Genomic DNA, 21242 nt, shown 5'->3' on the forward strand with positions numbered 1-21242 from the left:
CAAATGCAGACAAATCTACAATGTAACACCACTCACGTCAAACAACCAAGAACAACAGGACGTCATTATCCACGAAAAATTAATGAAAATTCTAGAATAAACGATAACTATAACCAATCAAATCGAAAGAAAATCACAAAAATCATAAAATGAGAAACTTTCAACTTTAGTCATCAGACACAACATAACACCACTCACGTCAAACAACCAAGAACAACTGATAACGTCATCATCCATTCAAAATTAACGAAAATTCTAGAACAAATGACAACTATAACCAATAAAATTAAAAGAAAATCACGGCGACACCTAGTACAAAAACCTAGAACTAACATGTAAAAGTCACTAAAAGATCACTAACATTTAACTCTGAAATAAAGAAGTTGGTAATACTATATTCAACCAAGTGCCCGTCTTCTATGAAATTACCTTAATTTAATATTTGAGATAGCTAGTAAAATGATGAAAATTAATTTAATATAAGCTTACTAGGACTATGTTACAGGGAGAATATATATATTTCTATTTCTATAATGACTGTAGGATGATCCTCACATCCAAGATGAGGAAATCGCCCCTGAGACACTTGCCTTGAGATCAACACTGACTTAGATCTTCATCAAAATCAGCAGCAAGGGCTCACGTCTGTGTGTTATAGTCCAGCTCCAAGTAAGCAACTTCAATCAGTCCTTGATTATGGAGACGATTTCTGTAATAGTCTTCTCCCATCTTCAGAAATGATTGAAATTAATGAGATCACATCGGCAGAAACCAGTTATCCAGGTTTCCTCACACCATCATCAGGATTTGGACAAGATCAGCAATCACCATCTCCACAGAATCCAGGTGTTGTATCAAAAGAACCAAATGATCAAAATGCTGGACAGAGAGAAACATTTCGAACCTCTAATGCGGAGAATTTTAACTGCAAGGATATGGACACTGTAGTTGCAGATAATGTTAAGTATCGAATATCCCTTGTGAAGCCAATAGAAGAACAGGATTCCATAATGTTATCAGACCAAGTACAGGCAGAGTTAGAAGATGAAAATGACAGCTCAGAAAGCTCCACAGACTCCCTACTTCTTGGTTTTCTCTGTGATCCTTTGACAGGTAATAATCCTATTGCTGTCACTACATCTCCATCAAATGTTACGAATATCACTGATGAATTTGGTTCCGATTGCGTTTCACTAGACAGCCTTTTTGTAACTTCTGCTTTATCTTGTTGTGATGTATGTGGTGAACAGTCATCAGACTTGGAAGAACATCGAGCAAGAGCTGGACATTATAAATGTAGTCACTCTGAATGCAGTCACTCCAAATGTGGGAATCAGATCTTTTCTAATGTAAGAGAGTTGTTGTCTCACCAACAAGTTGCCCATAGCAGCAGTAGACAGCAGTCATCAAAGCCTCCGCCCCCATCACAACAGTATTCCATACCACATCGACAATCACCTCCTGTGCAACAAGTCCAGCGTCTCCCTATCCCACCACCACGGCATTTGTCGCCACATCAGATGAGCCACAACGTAGCACAGACAGTGGCTCAGCAGCAACCTTCCCCTCAGGTGCAGAACAACTACCGTCAACGTGGCAGACCAAAAAAAAATATGGATCAGCAGAAGAATCGTTCACTGACACGATCACAACACGACATAAGGAGACCTACTGTTGTTAAACATGGAATGGCTTTGCGGCAGAGAAGACCAGATGTTGTTGCCAGTCCTCCACACATATCTCTGAAAAAGCAACGAAGTAAGGATGTTCTTATACCTGACCGAAACGATAATGCTGATTGCCACGTGATAGCAATGCAGAAGAGGACAGATAGTGGGCCAGTGATTGGGAATGTTCAGAGTTCTGCAAATAATAGTGGAAGATCAGAATCGATAATACACTTAACAGACTCTATAACTCTGTCTGTGATAGAGCCTCAAGGGGGAGCAGTCTCTGGTCAGCCCTCAACAGGTGGAGGAAAGAACATTAGTGATGCCAAAGCTGCAGTCAACATCCTAGCTAGTAGAGGCATTACAGTCACGCTTGCTGGGGGCACAGGCTGCTGCATTGGAGCACAGCAGGGTTCTCCACAACAACCATCTGCTGCTCCACAGTCAGCAGTGCCAACTTCACAGCCTGTGACAGTCCTCAGTTTGGACCATGCCATCTCCATCATAACCCAGCAAACATCATCTTCGAGGAAGCAGCAGGTAGTATTACTTAAGTAGCTATAAATATTTTCAGTGTTCTAGCAAGTACTATGTTCATCTCTGAAAATCCAAGTACAGTGAAACTTCCCTTAATGGACACTTCCCAATAAGCGGACATTTTAAAATTCCCCTGCAAAATAACATTGGCCCTTACGATAAAATTCTTCCAAATAGCGGACATTCTCAATAACAGACGCGGACACTGATATGTATCTTCCAACAACAATTAAAACTTCCAAATAACGGACAGCGTGAAAAAAATAAAAAGAGGGTTGTAAATTAAACGGAATTCTAACAGTTTTTTGCAACAATCATTATTGTGCATTTGAACATTCTTGTACTTTATTGAAGGTAAGCAGCATAGTTGTAAGTATATGATTATGTCTCGTGACCAGAATATTGTACGAAATGGAAATATAAAAATTGGAAATTTATCTTTTGAAGAGGTGGAGAAGTTCAAATATCTGGGAGCAACAGTAACAAATATAAATGATACTCGGGAGGAAATTAAACACAGAATAAATATGGGAAATGCCTGTTATTATTCAGTTGAGAAACTTTTATCATCCAGTCTGCTGTCGAAAAATCTGAAAGTTAGAATTTATAAAACAGTTATATTACCGGTTGTTCTGTATAGTTGTGAAACTTGGACTCTCACTTTGAGAGGGGAACAGAGATTACAGGTGTTTGAGAATAAGGTTCTTAGGAAAATATGTTGTTGTTGTTTTCTAATGCTAGGCATTTGACAATAAATGATGAAAGAGTGATGGAACGGAGAAAAATTCTCTCCGGCGCCGGGATTTGAACCTGGGTTTTCAGCTCTACGTGCTGATGCTTTATCCACTAAGCCATGCCGGATACAATCCCGACGCCGTTTAGAATCATCTCAGATTAAGCTCCATCTCTTGGGTTCCCTCTAGTGGCCGCCCTCTGCACTACGTCATTGATGTCTATGAACGCAGGACCGAAGTCCATACATGTGTTGAGGTGCACTCAGATGAGTGACTGATTGGCCGGGATCCGACGGTATGGGCGCCGTCTTAAATCACAAAGTGATTTATTACACATATCATATATATTTTGATGTACCGAAGTACATATGATATTTCCATGCAGATATTTTGCGTCATCACATGATGAAAGAGTGATGGAACGGAGCTGAAAACCCGGGTTCAAATCCCGGCGCCGGAGAGAATTTTTCTCCGTTCCATCACTCTTTCATCATGTGATGACGCAGAATATCTGCATGGAAATATCATATGTACTTCGGTACATAAAAAAAAAAATATATATATATATATATTTGACAATAAAGTCATTTGACCTCTTGCACTCCAATATTTTTCAAAGATATTATCATGACCAGCCAATGAAGCACAGATTTTGAGGTGTTCCGAATCCATTTCTTGGTTTGAGTTGCATTATGGGCAGTTAAGGGACTGATATATTCCAATTCTATGCAGGTGTTTAGCCAAACAATCATGGCCTGTTGCCAATCTAAATGCAGCTACAGACGATTTTCGTGGTAAATCGGGAATTAACTGTGAATTTTGATGCAGAGAGTTCCATTTTTTCCCTTGGGATTGTGTTATCAAATTTTGTTTGTTGACGTCTATTTAACCGCTCTTAGGAAAATATTTGGGGCTAAGAGGGATGAAGTTACAGGAGAATGGAGGAAGTTCCACAACACAGAACTGCACGCATTGTATTCTTCACCTGACATAATTAGGAACATTAAATTCAGACGTTTGAGATGGGCAGGGCATGTAGCACGTATGGGCGAATCCAGAAATGCATATAGAGTGTTAGTTGGGAGGCCGGAGGGAAAAAGACCTTTAGTTAGACCGAGACGTAGATGGGACGATAATATTAAAATGGATTTGAGGGAGGTGGGATATGATGATAGAGAATGAATTAATTTTGCTCAGGATAGGGACCAATGGCGGGCTTATGTGAGGGCGGCAATGAACCTTCGGGTTCCTTAAAAGCCAGTAAGTAAGTAAGCAGGATAGTTGTTACTTGTGATACTGCACGTGAGCAGTCTGTACTTTCTTAGTTTGTCAAGTTGAGTGTCCGGAAGTACAGTCACATTAAAAATGTCACAAAAACGTAAACGTTTGTCACTGAAAGATAAAGTGGATATTGTAAAGCATAGTGAGAAGGAGAAATTAAGTGTTCATGAGCTGGCCACAAAGTTTAATGTGGGAAAAACTCAGGTTAATGATGTTTTGAAAAACAAGGATGTTATTTTAAAATCATACACTGAGAATGCAAATGAGAACACAAAAAGAGCTTTTCCTAAAACTGAGGGGATTGCCATTGACAATTTAACATATGAATGATTCTGCCGAGCTAGAGCAAATAAGATGCCTTTATCTGGGATTTCTCTCTGGATGAATACTGTAAACAATCTCACACTCTCACTGTCTACTGTACTGTACCGTAAAATATAGTGTTGAATATGTATGAGGAATTTTAATGTACTGTATACAGTACATACTAACGATTTTCTAAATAGCAGACACTTCTCAATAACGGACATTTAATTTTTCCCCGGCGGTGTCCGTTATTGGGAAGTTTCACTGTATAATGATTTAAGCTAGATTGAGAGTGATATATTTTTAGGTGTATAAAATTCCTCCTTTTCCGGAAATTTCAGTTCCATTCAAACTATTTTAGTTTCATACTTACTGCACTTACAAATGGTTTGTAGAGAACCCGGAGGTTCATTGCGTCCTCACACAAGCCCGCCATTGGTCCCTATCCTGACCAAGAATAATCCAGCCCCTACCATCACATCCCACCTCCCTCAAATCCATTTTAATATTATCTTCCCATCTATGTTTCGGCCTCCCCAAAGGTCTCCCAATTAACACTTTTTACGTATTTCTAGATTCACCCGTTCATACTACATGCCCTGCACATCTGGATTTAATGTTCCTAATTATGTAAGGTGAAGCATACAATGGGTGCAGTTCTGCGTTGTGTAACTTTCTCTATTCTCTTGTAACTTCATCCCTCTTAGCCCCATATATTTTCCTAAACATCTTATTCTAAAAGCACCCTTCCTCTCTCAAAGTGAGAGTCTAAGTTTCACAGCCATACAGAACAACCAGTAATATAACTGTTTTATAAATTCTAACTTTCAGTTTTTTTTAAAGCAGACTAGATGACAAAAGCTTCTCAACAGAATAATAATTTTCTCCCGAGTGTCATTTGAAATATTTTAATTTTTCCACCTCTTCAAAGAATAAATTTCCAATTTCTATATTTCCATTTCATATTACGTTCTGGTCACGAGACATAATCTTATACTTTGTCTTTTCAAGATTTACTTCCAAACCTATCTCTTTACTTGCTTGAAGTAAAATTTCCATGTTTTCCTTAATAGTTTGTGGATTTTCTCCTAACATATTCACCACATAAACAAGCAGCTGATTAAATCGGTTCCGGTCCCCCCCATCCCCGTCTGTTATCCTGGACTTTCCTAATGTCATATTGTAGAGCAGAGTTAAAAAGTAAAGGTGATAATACATGTCCTTGCTTTAGCCCGCAGTGAATTGGAAAAGCATCTGACAGAAAGTGGTCTACCGTATATGGATTCTGCTGTATGTTTCACTGAGACACATTTTAATTAATCGAACTAGCTTCTTGGGAATACCAAATTCAATGATTTTTGGATATTCTGTTTCTCCTTAACAAATCGGGCAACTTTTGTTCGAAACATTTTTTCTAAACTGTGGTCTTATAAAGAAGTTACAGCATGTTTGAAATGAGGTGAGGTATGTAAAGATGCTAAATTAATAATAGCAATTAAATGAGCTGTTAGGTTGCATCAGTTTATTAAGTGCTCAAGGTAACCTCCGTTAACATCGAAGCAATTGTTTATTTTCTTATTGGTTATTTTACGGTTTATCAGCTGTTATGGTTATCTAGATTTGAGTGCGGAGATAGTGCCAGCGAAATGAGTTACCCAGCATTTGCTCCTAATGGGTTGCAGGAAAACCCCGGAAAAATCCCCAATAAGGCAACTTGTTCCAATCAGGATGGGAACCCGAGCACACTTGTTTCACAGTCAGGCATGCTGTTACTCCACAGCTTTGTAGTCTAAGCATTTATTAATTCATTTGCAACCACTGGCATAGCTCAGGCGGTAGTGCATTTGCCTACTGGTCCAGAGTTATGCTTGGGCATGGGTTCGATTCCCGCCTGGGCTGATTACCTGGTTGGGTTTTTTCCGAGGTTTTATCCAACCGTAAGGCGAGAGTCAGGTAATCTATGCTGAATTCTCGGCTTCATCTCGCCAAATATCTCACTATTCCTTCGACACTAAATAACACAATAGTTGATACAGCGTAGTTAAATAACCAAGTAAAAAAATTCTTTTGCAAAGGCTTCTTCTTCTAACATTCGCCGATATACAGAGAGTAGTGCCATATACTTCATATATTTGTTTCTTCATATTCCTTTTCATGGTAGAAGATGTAGGCATGACTTCTTTTTTACATATCTTTCTCTGATTCACAAAGAGTATTAACACTGTATTAAACTCTTGTGGTGGCTGCATGATCTAGAGCAGTGGCATTAGCACTCGCTGAAATGGGTAAAGTGTAACGAGTGCAACGTAATAAGCTCCGTCATGCAGAAAGGAGAGATAGGAAGCATACCTGTGCATGGATGCACGCTAGTGCAATGTCTTTTGCGTGGATAATAGACGCTAGCCCGAGGGTGCTCTGTGCTGATGACTGCCGATCTAGAGCATCAGACTGTCATGCAGGTGATCCAGGTTTGCAGGTGATGTGGTGGAAGTTGAGTTTTTCTCGGAATTTGTAGTATTTTCAAGCACGTCATTGTCAACAATGTGTTGCCAGTAATTATGGTCATTTTTTAGCATTAGTAACTTCAGGGCAATGAGCACAAGATGGAATTAACAGCTGTCCTCTTCATCTCTTAAAATATCTATATATATAATTTGAACTGGTAATGGAAATTACGGGAAAACGGCTGAACGGATTTTAATAAATGACCCCTCATTTTGAAGCTTGGAACCCAAAGTTTTTCAGAAAAATAGTAGTTTTCAATGAAATGTTAATTTTCCTATATCATTTTCCTATTTTCCAAAATCCATCTGTCGTCAGTTTTGAGAATTCAGAATAAAACAAAACACACACTACAATAAACAATATTACAGGAAGGCCATGACCAGCAGGATTGCTGACATATTTAGAGCTCAAATTCAAATGGTTATTAAAAACTTTAAGGCTTCACTAAAAATAATTTACACGTCTGATTCTGTAGCGTGTAATTTCTGAGTACAGCTGTGTATTGGATATTAAAAACTACAAAACTTGAGGTAGTTTGATGACATTATTACCATTAGAAATGAAATATTATTATGCCATGATGAGACTATTTTTCATTAATTATATTACATATTATTAATGTTATATAGATGATATGAAAGTGAAACGTTTTCGGGTTATATAAGCAGATGTAGAGAATATCTTAAGTTAGATCATCATTTCTATAATTTACTGAATGGCGGCTATATAGTATATAATAATATTATTAAATATAAAATATTTTTATAGTTATTAATTAATCAAGTGGGGTTGGGTCTTTTTCATATATTTAATGGCTGTGTGGTGTAGATATTTATATGCGTGATTCTCTTCAGTATTGACTCGAGAGAGCGCAAAAATAAAAGTTCCTAAGGTTAAATAAGAGGCCTACAAAGTATTGTAGTCTCCTGATCATTTCAGCAAGATTTCTTAGTAGGATAAAATGATTTTACCCTCTACATTTCAAAGTAGTTCACGAAACATGCAGCAGCTATACCAAGATGCTATGTCTATTGTTCGAAAGCATGGCAAACCTGACATTTTTTTAACTTTCACTACAATACACAATGACCTGAAATAGCTATTGCTTTACTCCCACATGATTAACTCACTGATCGTCCTGACATTGGTACTTGCGTTTTCGCGTTCAAACTCAAAAACTGAACATGTATAGGTTCAAGAAAATGTATTTGGGATAAAAAAACCATTCAGAGGGATTATGTTTCATTATTATGGAAGCAAATAACTTTCACAACATCTGGTATTTTTCATTGAAAATAAATCTGAAAAATGTTTATTTGAATGTCTAATGAACTTAGTTTGCAGCAGTTGCTGCACAAGCCATTAGTATGGTAATAAAATGGTTTATAGATTTTACTTGGTATACTGATTTTATTCTGAAAATTTCAGAACAACTTTGCTGTACCTCATGGACGGGGAAATACACGTCAGAGACAACAAGCACAGCAAGTTGAACGCCCCCTGTGCCTTCCCACTGTGGACTTGACAGCTGGTGATCCACCTCTGGCCCCATTTCATACTCCCTTGAGAGGAAGAGGAAGAGGCAGAGGAGGAAGAGGCAGTCTGATGGGCAGGCATATGTGCCAAGTGTGTGACAAAGCCTTCTCTACACAAGAGATTCTCAATCGGCACATGGCCCTCCATCTTAGCTCTGAAAAATTGTCATACAGGTAGCTTTGGATATATTTGTAAAACTAGCTTACTTGTGTAAGAGCACTTGTATTACAGGTATGATACTCTCTGTTTGAGGGTAAGATTATCTCATTTGCGTCATTTTGTGACAGACCAGTGGCGGTGCGTCAATAAAAGCACAAGAGCACGTGAACACCTTGTTTCCATTAATGCACGACTAGTTTTATTATTTAATACCGTATTGGCGTAGTGGGGATGTATAATATCAGGATCGAGTATTTTAAACTTCCCGCATCTTGCATAAACTTCTTATGTAAACTTGGCAACATCCGTTCACGTACAAGCCGTGCTCTTTTCAAGAAGGTTACAGAAATTTCACGCATGCGCGGGAGAAAATTGTCTTTCGCTGGCCGCTTATGACTCGTCAAGAGCACAAAGCATAAAGTGAACAGTGAATCTATCCTACAGATGGCAGGTGCATCGATGCCTATCGTTTACGTGCTATATATCGAGGAGAAAAGTCTGTATTTTAGCCTGCAGGTGTCAGCATCTCACTGTCGGAACGTTTACTTTATGTCGATGTGTGTACAGTGCTGCTACGAGAGTGTAGTTTGTGAATTACTATACTTCAGTTTCGGCATATAGCATAGTTTGGCTTTCAAACACGTGCTGGCTGAATGTGATGGTGGTATGAATTTAAATATCTGTATGGTGGTGTATATTATTTAAGAATAATATTTACTGGCATGTATTTATAGTAATCAATCTATGCGAATGAGATTACAGTACTGGTATAGGCTATAGTGTATCAGTGTGTTGTGAATCAAAATAGAGTATATTACTGAACACACGCTTTTGTAAATTGTTTTATGTATTAATTTTTAACAGACGTAAACAATGAACTCTGTTCAAGTAATTTTGAAGAGTAAATAACTGGGTAAACTGGCTTTCCAGGAAAAATTGAAAATAAAAAGACTAGGTTTCGTTATTATTATTATTATTATTATTATTATTATTATTATTATTATTATTATTATTATTATTATATGTTGTTTTGAATTTATATACGGTTTTTTTCGACAGTGAAACATTTGAATCATGGCATTTCATATTAGGCTAAAAACGTAAGATTTCAAATTCTCTTCGATTTTGGAACACAAAATTGTGAACACACATAATATTTTATCACGAGCCACCACCATGACAGACATGTTTCGGCAACTGTTTATGAAAGTTTTAGAAATAGTTTCTTTCTTTCACAATGGTCTTCACAAGTGGAGTACAGAAAACCTTATAACTGTGAATATAGAAAAAACAAACTTTGAATTGTTCTCACTGAAACATTAGCATAAATTATAATAAGCACCCACTCAAAATGGTAGATGACGCTACATATGAGGGCTATTCAGAAATCAACTTCCGATTGGCCAAAAACATAGTCATCCTGTCTGACTCCAAAGCTGCAATCCAGTCCATCAGCTCAACTACAACCCCTAAAATGGAAAAAGTGAAAAAAAAATTCATTGCATGGTAAAATAAATTCAAATGCTAAATAAAAAAGTGGTCTTCCAATGGATCCTGGCCCACTGCGGACTGAATGGTAACAAGAAAGCAGATATGTTAGCAAAGAAAGGAACTTATATCAACTTAAAAACAAATTTCAAGTTCCCATATGAATCAATAAAGTGAGTCATAAAAAGAATAAGTTACAGTGAACAGGCAAAACATCAAAATTCAAAATGGAAAGAATCATTCAAAGATCCAAAACTAATTCCTGATTTACCTCGAAAATCTGCCGTGACCATGTTTAGATTGATTACTGGTCATGATTGCCTCAGTAAACACCTCCATCGTATTGGAGTACTGAATTCACCAAAAATGCTTACTGTGCACCAGAAAAGAGGACATGGAGATGGAGCACCTGGCTAATTGTGAAACTCTTAGGACATTTGTGGACCTTCCATCAAAATATTGGGAAGCAAGAAGGATGATGACTTCATTGTTAAATCCAGAGCATTAGATACACATACACACACACACACACTTCCGATTGGCTACGAAAAAAAAAAAAAAACAATGTTACAAACTATTTATTGCCTGGAAAACGTTCCTGGATAGTGACACTATTTTTCAACATAGTCCCCATCTAAATTCAAGCACTTGTCATAGCAAAGGACTACCTTGTGTATTTCTTCTTCATAAAAGGACACTGCCTTTGTACTCAGCCAGGTTTTCACTCCATCCATGAGCTCCTCATTGTCATTGAAGCGTTGAGTGACTAACCAGTTCTTCATCTTGGGAAAGAGGTGGTATTCACTCGGTGCCAAGTCTGGACTGTAGGGGGGATATTCGAAAATTTTCCATGTGTACTTGTCCAATAAAGCCTTTGTGCGAGCACCAGTATGGGGCCTTGCATTGTCATGGAGAAGAATGACATCCTTGGAGAGCAATCCGCTGCATTTGTTTTGGATTGTTCTCTGAAGCTTCTTTAGCGTTTCACAATACACATCTGCTGTTATTGTTGTCCCGGGCACCACAAACTCTGTCAACAATACTCCTTTTTGATCCCAAAAAACTTTAGTCATCATCTTTTGGTTTGAGAATGTTGTTGTTGTTTTCTAATGCCAGGTGTTTGACAATAAAGTCATTTGACCTCTTGCACTCCAATATTTTTCAAAGATATTATCATGCTCAGCCACTGAAGCACAGATTTTGAGGTGTTCCAAATCCATTTCTTGGTTTGAGTTGCATAATGGGCAGTTAGGGGACTGATATATTCCAATTCTATGCAGGTGTTTGGCCAAACAATCATGGCCTATTGCCAATCTAAATGCAGCTACAGACGATTTTCGTGGTAAATCGGGAATTAACTGTGGATTTTGATGCAGAGAGTTCCATTTTTTCCCTTGGGATTGTGTTATCAAATTTTGTTTGTTGAAGTCTAAGTATGTAGATTTAATAAATCTTTCCACAGAGTAATATGTAGATTTAGTAACAGGTCTGTAAGTAGCAGTGCTGCCCTTCTTTGCTAAAGCATCTGCATTCTCGTTTCCCAGGATTCCACAATGGGATGGTATCCATTGGAATACAATTATTTTATTGAGTGATATTAATTGAGAGAGCATTTTATTTATTTCTGCTGTTTGAGATGAAGGTGTGTGTTTAGAGACTATTGATAGAATAGCTGCTTTGGAGTCTGACAATATAACTACATTCTTAAATTTATTGATGTGGCATAGAAGATTCCTGAGACTTTCACTTATTGCAATGATTTCACCATCAAAACTTGTTGTTCCATATCCAAGAGATCTATAAAGTGAGAAGAGACAGCACGTAACACCTGCACCGGCACCTTGTTCTCTGGCGATCAAGGATCCGTCGGTGTATAAATGAAGCCAGTTTTGTGGAGGGTACCTAATATTAATTGTCTCTAAAGACAGTTGTTTCAGTATTTCAGTGTTTACTTCTGATTTCACTATTTCTTCTGTTAAATTTAGATTATATTCTATATTTAATAGAGTTAAAGGGTTTGGTTTAATTTGTAAGTTTTCTTTTAAATTCGGGATATTGATTTTCTGTTTTAATTCTTGAACAAGGGATATGAAACTTTTTTGAGTTTTCAATCTACAGAGAGGACTGTATGAATGCCAATTGTTTCCTGGTAATCTGGCAAGTTTTTCATATTGAATCAGTGCTTTTTCTTCTATTGTCATTTTGATGCTGTTAATATTGAGAATGTATGTTTGAATATTTTTGGTTTGTTCGGAGATTGAGTGTGCATCCATTGGTTTGACTGTTCTTTGATCTCAGCATTCACGAACTGCACCCATGTCTCATCTCCTGTCACAGTCTGTCCAGAAATTGATCACCATCATTGTGGTAATGCTGAAGGAACATCAAGGCCAAGGTCATTCTCTGAGCTTTATGCTAGTCAGTGAGATGACATCTACGTCAAGAGGGAAAACTCCTGCCAATATAACTGTAAAGGGCAACAATCAGCTTGGGATATATCAACAGTGTATTCCACAGCTGTGTAAAGTCAATTTTTGTGAATACTAGCGTCATCTCAGTTATTACGGTATGGAATCCATTTTGGTCCACATTTTTAATAATATTTCCGAGTGGGAAGAGAGAATTATTTTCAATATATATTTATCTTAGTGCAATTAAGGGAAAGATAAAATAACAGATGATAGGAGTTAAAGATTTCAATAATATTTAAAAACACGTAGTAGTAAGCTCCAGAATAGACTCCATTTGTAATGCGAGGGTTAAGCATTGTGACTTTTTCTTTTATTTACAACCAACAACACCCGACAACAGTGGTTATTACTCTCAACACAGGAACAATGCCAATTCACGACGTGCAAAATTAAGTAGCACAACAATGTAATTCTAATTATAATTAATGTCCACAATGCACTATGTGCAGAACGAATCTGTCAGTTCTCAGTTCACACTTCACTTGTCTAGGCTAGTTCTTCTAGCTTACCATTCAAGTTCACTGAGTGTCAAACTCAGGTCTCCCGACTGTGATTCACTGCACGTCGAACCCAGGTCTCCAGACTGCGGTTCACTGCACGTCGAATCCAGATCTCCCAACTGCGGTTCACTGCACGTCGAACCAGGTCTCCCAGCTGCGGTTCACTGTACATCGAACCTAGGTCTCTCAGCTGCGTCGCTCGCTTGCTTCCGAAGACTGACTTGCCCTGTCAGCAACTCACAGTTTTATTTATACCTCACACACATACTAGAAATTTCACTGCCACGCTGGTTCTAGAATATTCATGGGCGACCCGCATCTAGATGTTTCATTTGTCCCTGCTGTCACCGTAGCCTTCCCCCTCGCTCTGTATCTTGCGACCTTCTGGAGTTCCCATTTTGCCCTGCACTTTTCTCTTGCTAGATGCGTATGCACACTCCCCGACACAATCCAGAACGCGCCATTCTTCACAGTATTAAAATAATTTTAAACTCTTAACAGCAAGTGGAAGGTCTCAGATTCAATCCTATGTTGTAGCAGAATTTTTCTTTGTTGCCAGACTTCCAGAATGGCCCCAGAGTTCACTCAATCTCTGTCCTCAGAGGTAAAAAGACAGTTGGAGTGTGGTTCCGGCCATAATCTCATTCTAGTGCTGAGGTCATAAAAGCATGGAGTTCTTCCTCTGTGTCCTCCTGCTAAGTGCCTTCATGGCATCTGAAGAGGATACTTTTACCTTTACCTTAAAAGTTTGTTTTCAAATCTCAAATTCTCTCAGATGTTATGTGATAGTCCTTTTAATTTCTCATGATGAATTAATGCTTGTTCTTGCAATTCTTCTAGAACAAGCATTAATTACACTTAATTACAAAGCAAAGTTTCATATGGATTGTTCGAGGGCATGGAAGCTTATTCCAAAATTTGCGCTCAGTGCTGGACTTAGGCCTATATTACATTATCAAATTTCTTTGTCACAGAATATGATAACATTTTTGGTCAAATGTAAGATTTTGACTACATTACATTACACTATGTCAAAACTTTGATCATATCTTTCATCACAGTTATAATAATGGATCCACAATAGTTCTATGTTTGTTGTAACTCTAAAATATACACTAATGGTTATTGCATTAATACTAAAGAAGAAAGAAAGAAAGAAAAAATATATTTTGTCGGCTTACAGTGTAAACCTGCTAACCAACAAAAAGGGAATTTTACAGGGGAAACGAAAAACTGAGTATAAATTAACTCTGAAACTTTAGGACCAAATCCAAAGTACAGATGGTGAAGTTTCAAAGTTAATGTATACTCAGTTTTTGTTTCTCCTGTAAAATTTCCTTTTTGTTAGTTAGCAGGTTTACACTGTAAGCCGACAATTTGGGTTAGAAATTGGGGTAGGGAGGAAAGATATAAAAGAAATCCATGAACTCTACTGAGAGAACTTAAGTATCAAGATGCGAAATCCTATATATACTAAGTATTTAATAATGGATGATGAAACATTTCTTGTGGCTCATAATGTGATATTAAAAGTTTTGTGGTTTTCACAGACCATGTGTACTTAATGTCCGCCATTTTCTTTCTTCTCAGTCACAGATTTTATCAAAGGTATGATGATGACCATAACTTTTATCACAGAACTATGTCACAGCTAGAAGTGGTCATATATGCTGCGAGGCATGTTCTTAAAGTAAGTTCCAAAAGGGTGTAGTAAGTAAACGGGAAGATATTTACAAACCACTTTTGTTGCATTGTATTCCCCACACTTCAATTACTTCTCAACGTAATCTCCATCATTACTGAGGCATTTATCGAGTCGTGGCACAAGTCTTTCTATCCCCTCATTGTAGAATTCGCCCGCCTGCGATGCGAACCACTCCCGCACTGCTGTTTTCACTTCATCGTCGCCATCAAAACGTAGACCACCGAGGAACTTCTTGAGGTGCAGGAAGAGATAAAAGTCACTCGGAGCCAAATCTGGGCTGTAGGGGGGATGGTCAATTTGTTCCCAGCCAAATTTCGAGATGAGATTTTGGGTGTCACGAGCTGTGTGTGGCCGAGCGTTGTCATGAAGCAACACAACTCCGTCGGTCAGCATCCCACATCTCTTGTTCTGAATTGCGCGACTGAGCTTCTTCAAGGTCTGACAATAGGTTTCTCTATTAATGGTTTCACCCCAAGGCAAGAATTCGATGAGTAGGACTCCTCTTCTATCCCAAAAAACAATGCACATGATCTTGCATGTTGACATGGTTTGTTTGAATTTCTTTTCCCTTGGCGATGCAGTGTGCCTCCATTCCATGGACTCCTGCTTCAATTCAGGTGTCATGTGAGATACCCAAGTCTCGTCACCTGTCACGATATGGTCAAGAAACTCATTGCCTTGCTCACTGTAACGTGTGAGAAAGTTCAATGCACTGGAAGCTCGTTTGGTCTGTGTTCCTCAGTGAGCATCTTGGGTACCCAATTTTCGATATCGTAATCGATCTGTCACAATTTTGTGGAAAATTCAAGGAAAGTGAAGAAATTGTGAACCTCCTGTCCTCATGAATTTTTTCATCGACAGCACACACCAAATCGTCATTGATCAAAGATGGCTGACCAGTATGCTGCTTGTCATGCACAGAGACGTGGCCCTCGTTGAACTTCCTAACCCATCTTTTGACCATTCCATCTCTAATGGCATCATCACCATACACCTCACAAAGTTGACGATGAATGTCAGCTGGTTTGATGTTTCTCGCATTCAAGAAACGGATAACAGACTGCATCTCACAGTCAGTGGGGTGCTCGATCACTTTAAACATTTCAACTGATCACAACTAACCACACACACGGACTGAAGCTCTGAAACTGCATGCACAGCTTGCCTGAGACTGAAGAAGAAAACACGCATGCGCAAAATAATGATTGCAGCAATGCGACGGCTATAATTGAAAATGGAACTTACTTTAAGAACACGCCTCGTATATTACACTGTAAAAGATTTTATCATATATATTTTATCAAACTTCTGTGGCACAGAAATTTGGTAGTGTAATATAGGCCTTATTGGTACGATAAATCAGGTGATTCGCTTTCTTGTTCTTCTTGTTTTTTGTTGTTCTTCCACTATTATACTGCAAGGACGACCTTATCTTGACATGTTTTCTGAATCAACAAAACGCCTATCGTTTAGTATGCTTCCCATTCGGGAATTGTTGAGACGTTGCTGCTTCAAATGGACCTTAAAGGTAAGCGTTCACTACATCGTATCACACTCCTTGTACGAATCGCACGCAACGGATATTTTAAGTGCAGTGCGTTCACTGTAACGGCTTCACCTCATCGCCTCATCAGATTCCCCTATCAACTGTTTAAAACATGACGTCGTACGATATTGACATTACTGAAAGCAGAGGAGTTGAGGTTAGGTCTATTAATTACGTCTGTTAGCGAATAAGAATTTGTAATTGCTTCATGCATCTTAATTAAAGAGGAAGAAACGAAAGAAATATTGGTTACATAATATATTTGCAAGAAACGACTTGATTACTATAATGGGAACGCCTCAAATTATATAATTCTTTGCAATTTTCTACACGCGAAATAAGTTTTCCGTCTGCCATTTTGGCGCGACACTGAACATGGCACAACATAATAGTAACAGTTGACCAACTAAAATTGATTTATTAAAGAAGGCCATGATTGCACGCATAGGAAAAGTTGCCCATCCGAGAAATGTGGACAGATTTGCCGACAGGCGATGCGTCCGATACGATGTAGTGAACGCGGTTACATAACAATTACAGCAAAGATAGTCTTTTTCTGATCTGTGCGATTCGTCCGATGTGTGCGATACGATGTAGTGAACACTTACCTTTATGTCATCCTCCATGTTGGTTTACCTTCTATTGAGTAATGATGTATTTGCTTTTGTTTCAGATGCGATCTCTGCTCTGCTGAGTACCCAAATAAACAAGGCTTGTCTCGACACAAGCAGATGTTCCACAGAGAAACAGCCTTGCTGCCTGACTCTGAGCAGGTCATACCAGTTGTAGATCTGAATTCATCACTCGCCGTGGACAAACTAATAAATCTGGGGGTGTGTCACTACATTTCTCTCTCAGAGCTTAAAAGACTACCTGGAGGCTGCTTTGGGTTATCAGTAATTCCTGTGCTGGGATTACAAAACTCTGCAGTGTACAACATGGGAAGTACTCCGGTGTTCAGTTTAGGTCCTGTCAAACCACTAGACAGATAGGATTGTTGTTACCGTTTTTGACTAAGGATGGATGTTTCACAGATTAAGAGGAGGAAGGTTATTTATTTTTCCTGGTCGTAAGTGATTTTTATTGTTGTGTTATCCTTTTCAATTACTTTCTTTTTATTTATTTATTTTTTTCACTTGTTTAATTTGGGTTTTCAATTTTTATGATTGGAAATGCAGTTAGGATTTTTAAATCCTGTTAGAGAAAAATCTTGTCTTAGACACCAGTCTATAGGGTGACGTACAATTTATTTTAAGTTATAGTGCAATATATAGACATAATTTATATAGTGCTGATTGACTTCGCACAACTACTCAGTCAATTGTCAACGAATTATTATCATTAAAGTTCACATTGCATATCGTGAATTATGTCAACAAGGTTTGGAGTTAAACTTCATTAGAGACGGGATGTCAGTGCATTATCAAATTCCCAAACTTACACAATGAATGAAGTAGAACATAAAAATATGTACTATTATAAATTTTTTTCTCATTCTGCATACTTTGCTTCATTTTCTATTGGCACACTGCAACAGCTACGTGTGATCCAACTCTCCTGATGTTTGGGGCGTGTTTACTTATACGGCAATAGCCAGTAGCTACAGTGCTGCGTTGTCCTGTACAGACATTCATTGACGTCACTTGTGAAAATAATACATGCACTCTGACAGTTCTTCGTGATAGGGTCTCTATACTTGTTTTTTTGAAAGATGGGACATCACAAGAGCGTTGCGATCGGAAAAACAACTGAATGTCATATAGCATGGTAGGCCTGTTGCTATGGTAACAACGGTTGAGTTGCCAAACTTACGGTTCTCACGTGGCGAGTGCTTAATAGCTCTCTTGGCGACATTTATTGTGCACACAATGTTAGCATTGGTACGTTTCGTCTTTGATTCTCCGTAGGTTTTTGTATTGTTTTCTTACTTTCGCGTCAATTGTCAATGAATGTTTTAACGTCAGCCATCTTAACGTCAATTGATACCTTCCATCAGCTGGTAGCGTGGCAGTCCATATTGGCAACATAGCACTGTAGTTCCAAGTTCGGCCGCTTAACTGTCATGCCCCATCTTTCAAAAAAACAAGTATACATGTAATTAGGTTGAATGACATTATTTTTCTGAATATGTAGAAACAAGAATCTCATTTCTATTTCAAGCGGTTCGAATTTTATGCATCTTAATCCCGTCCCAGCAGATTCTTGAATTTTATGATCTTCCAGGACTAATGTTTACACAGATATATGCCGATAAGAAAACCTTTTGAAGCACCAAGACATCCAAGACTATTAAAGGCTGATTCACAATAAACCGGGAACGAAAACGAGAACGGAAATATTGTTAAAATGTATTTAGATGTGAGTATTCACAATTAACTATTTTGAATCTTCTCATTTAAATACATTTATTTTAACATTTCCGTTCTCGTTCTCGTTGTCGTTTCCGTTCCCAGTTTATTGTGAATCAGCCATAACTGTAAACAGTATACTTCAGCAACATAAACATCTGATAAAAAGTAATTATGAAACGAGAGCCGAGAATGCTAGTTCGATTTCTGTTTGCATTGTGTGTAGGTATTTGATGTGCTTTGTGTCTTTCAGTGAAATCAATAATTCGTTTGTAATAACCATTATCAGTTTATTACTTTATTTGCTTATTAGGAGTATAAAATTCAATTATGTCATTCAGAAAGTTCAGTACTACTGAAAGTATTAGATCCAGTGGATATAGTTGCAAAGGTCGGAAAATTATATTTAATGTTTACAGTTTCTTCAGAAAATATTCGTCCGAAGAAAACCATAAAAATCTTAACATTTCTGAGTGTTAAGAACTAGCTGCTGAGGCGTGTTCAATAAGTGTATCAGTGTTACGTGTATGCAGAGAAATGCAAAAAGCGGAAACACATATACCTAAAAGAGTGACGAATTTAGATTTAAATGACTTCAAAAACATACCATTCGCTTTTCCTCTGGAATTGCAAACATCACTAATTTAAAGAAATGATTTTTATAGTATTATTGATTGTTGTATGAATATATTATTTATTTTTGTATTAAACTGTTTTCTTATTGAGAACGGAATCTGTTTTCAATATTGGCCGCCCATCCCTCCCGCCATACGAGTTCGGTGTACGTTTGACAACATCGTGCTTGCATGTTATTGGCTCTCGTGAAACGTCATGAGATTTGGATTCCACTGTAGTAACATCTCTAAATGTTCTTCTGTCAGATTTGTGCGTTTGTCTGTTAAAATGTTTTTATACACAGAAAATAGTCTTTTCATTTCATAGGACTTTATTGGCACAAACTTTAATGAAGATAACAAATTCCACAATTTGGGACATCTGGCCGAAATCTACGGCTGACCACTAGGATCCAGAATACAAAGCAGAGGTTAAATGAAAAATACAATATGATTGCGGAGAGAATACGGAACAATGATAAATTAAAAAATAAAGCACAATTTGATTTCGGAGAAACATGAGATGAAAATACATTGAAGAGTAATGAGATGAAGTGAAAAAAAAAATTACATACTATTATACAAGTGATTGTGTAAAATGGATAATGAATCTCTCAACACCATTAGACAAATTTTGTTAATGCCCTCATTAGAAAATTTAAGAGAAAGGAGAATGGTTTTGGTTAACTTAAATGAAGTTCCCCTAGCGCCAAAAAGAAGTCCTTTCACTTCCCGTGTATTAATATTCATTTTGTAACTCTCACTGAAGTGAGGAATACATGGGTTGTAAATAGACTTCTTTTCATTGTTAACATTGTTGGCTTGTTGATCATCCTTCTCGAAACGGATAGTGGGGTCAAGAATGAGGCTTCTTTGATTCCGGCGATCGATGGCTATAATGTCTGCTCTTCTCGTTGACCCATTCTCAGCCAAGCAGTGCACTTCTTCGTAAACCTCCCACTTTGCCTTCCGAAGAGTGGTTGCGATGGAGCTTCTCACTTTATGGTGGTGATTGTTCCTCAGTAGTTCTCCTTTAGGGCAATAACCCAAAACATGCCCAAGGGTTTCTACTTCGCTGCATCCTGGATGACGACACTTTGTGTCAGGTCAAGCTCAGGATTTTTAGTATTTTCGCCACACACAATCTTCTTTACTAATAGAAAGGACTTCATAGTCTTGATTTGTATTAATCACATCTTTTTATGGCTTTTCTTTGGGCTGCCATGGTGATCTAGTGCGTAGAGCGCTGGATTTATAATCTGTGAGCCCACATTCGATCCCTGGTATATCCCTGATTGATAACTTGCGTTGGGCAAGCCTGTGATCCAGGTAACACAGGGGTTTTTTCCGGGATGTCCGGTTCCTCTGTGGCATCCCAACAAATGTCCATCTTTATCTTGTTTCATTGTGGGTGTAGTGTAGACCAGCCTCCTATGGCGCACCCTGGGCAGTGACCATGTCTGTAATTTGGTCTACACAATCGATCATCAAAGAATGCAAATCTAGTCTTTCAGGTGAAGCTCCCTGTAAAGCAGATTTGAATAATTTCAAGGGAAAAAATTGTTCCGGGGCCGGATATCGATCCTGGGACCTCTGGTTGAACGTACCAGCGCTCTACCACTGAGCTACCCGGGAACTCCACCCGACACCGTCTCAACTTTTCCCTTTATATCCACACAACTCGCGTGGGCTGACGAAACGCCAGAGACCCACAACGAGTGCACACAATCTCTGTGTGACTTGGAATTGTGGTTTTCTGTTAACGTACACAGTAACGTATATACTTCATTTCTCACACTAGTTTATTAAAAAAGGTCGGACTGTAAAGAAAATAACTATCGC

General features: G+C 38.1%; 1 protein-coding gene across 1 annotated transcript; it reads left to right on the forward strand.

Moving 5' to 3' along the window:
- Positions 1 to 548: 548 nt before the first annotated feature.
- Positions 549 to 20886, forward strand: LOC138695914 (transcriptional regulator ovo-like). The gene is made up of 3 exons (XM_069820274.1): positions 549 to 2210; positions 8462 to 8742; positions 17112 to 20886. Exons 1-3 carry the CDS (start codon positions 738 to 740, stop codon positions 17428 to 17430), a joined length of 2073 nt encoding a protein of 690 aa, XP_069676375.1. The 5' UTR covers positions 549 to 737; the 3' UTR covers positions 17431 to 20886.
- The last annotated feature ends 356 nt before the right edge of the window (positions 20887 to 21242 follow it).

This window comes from Periplaneta americana, chromosome 3 (genome assembly GCF_040183065.1).
Source record: "Periplaneta americana isolate PAMFEO1 chromosome 3, P.americana_PAMFEO1_priV1, whole genome shotgun sequence".
NCBI lineage: Eukaryota > Metazoa > Arthropoda > Insecta > Blattodea > Blattidae > Periplaneta > Periplaneta americana.

What these genes read in the sequence shown, in the direction of transcription:
- LOC138695914 (XM_069820274.1), top strand. Translation starts at nt 738, where the DNA reads ATGATTGAAATTAATGAGATCACATCGGCAGAAACCAGTTATCCAGGT. An exon ending in CATCTTCGAGGAAGCAGCAG is followed by an intron (nt 2,211 to 8,461) that starts GTAGTATTACTT and finishes TGAAAATTTCAG; the next exon opens with AACAACTTTGCTGTACCTCA. An exon ending in TCTGAAAAATTGTCATACAG is followed by an intron (nt 8,743 to 17,111) that starts GTAGCTTTGGAT and finishes CTTTTGTTTCAG; the next exon opens with ATGCGATCTCTGCTCTGCTG.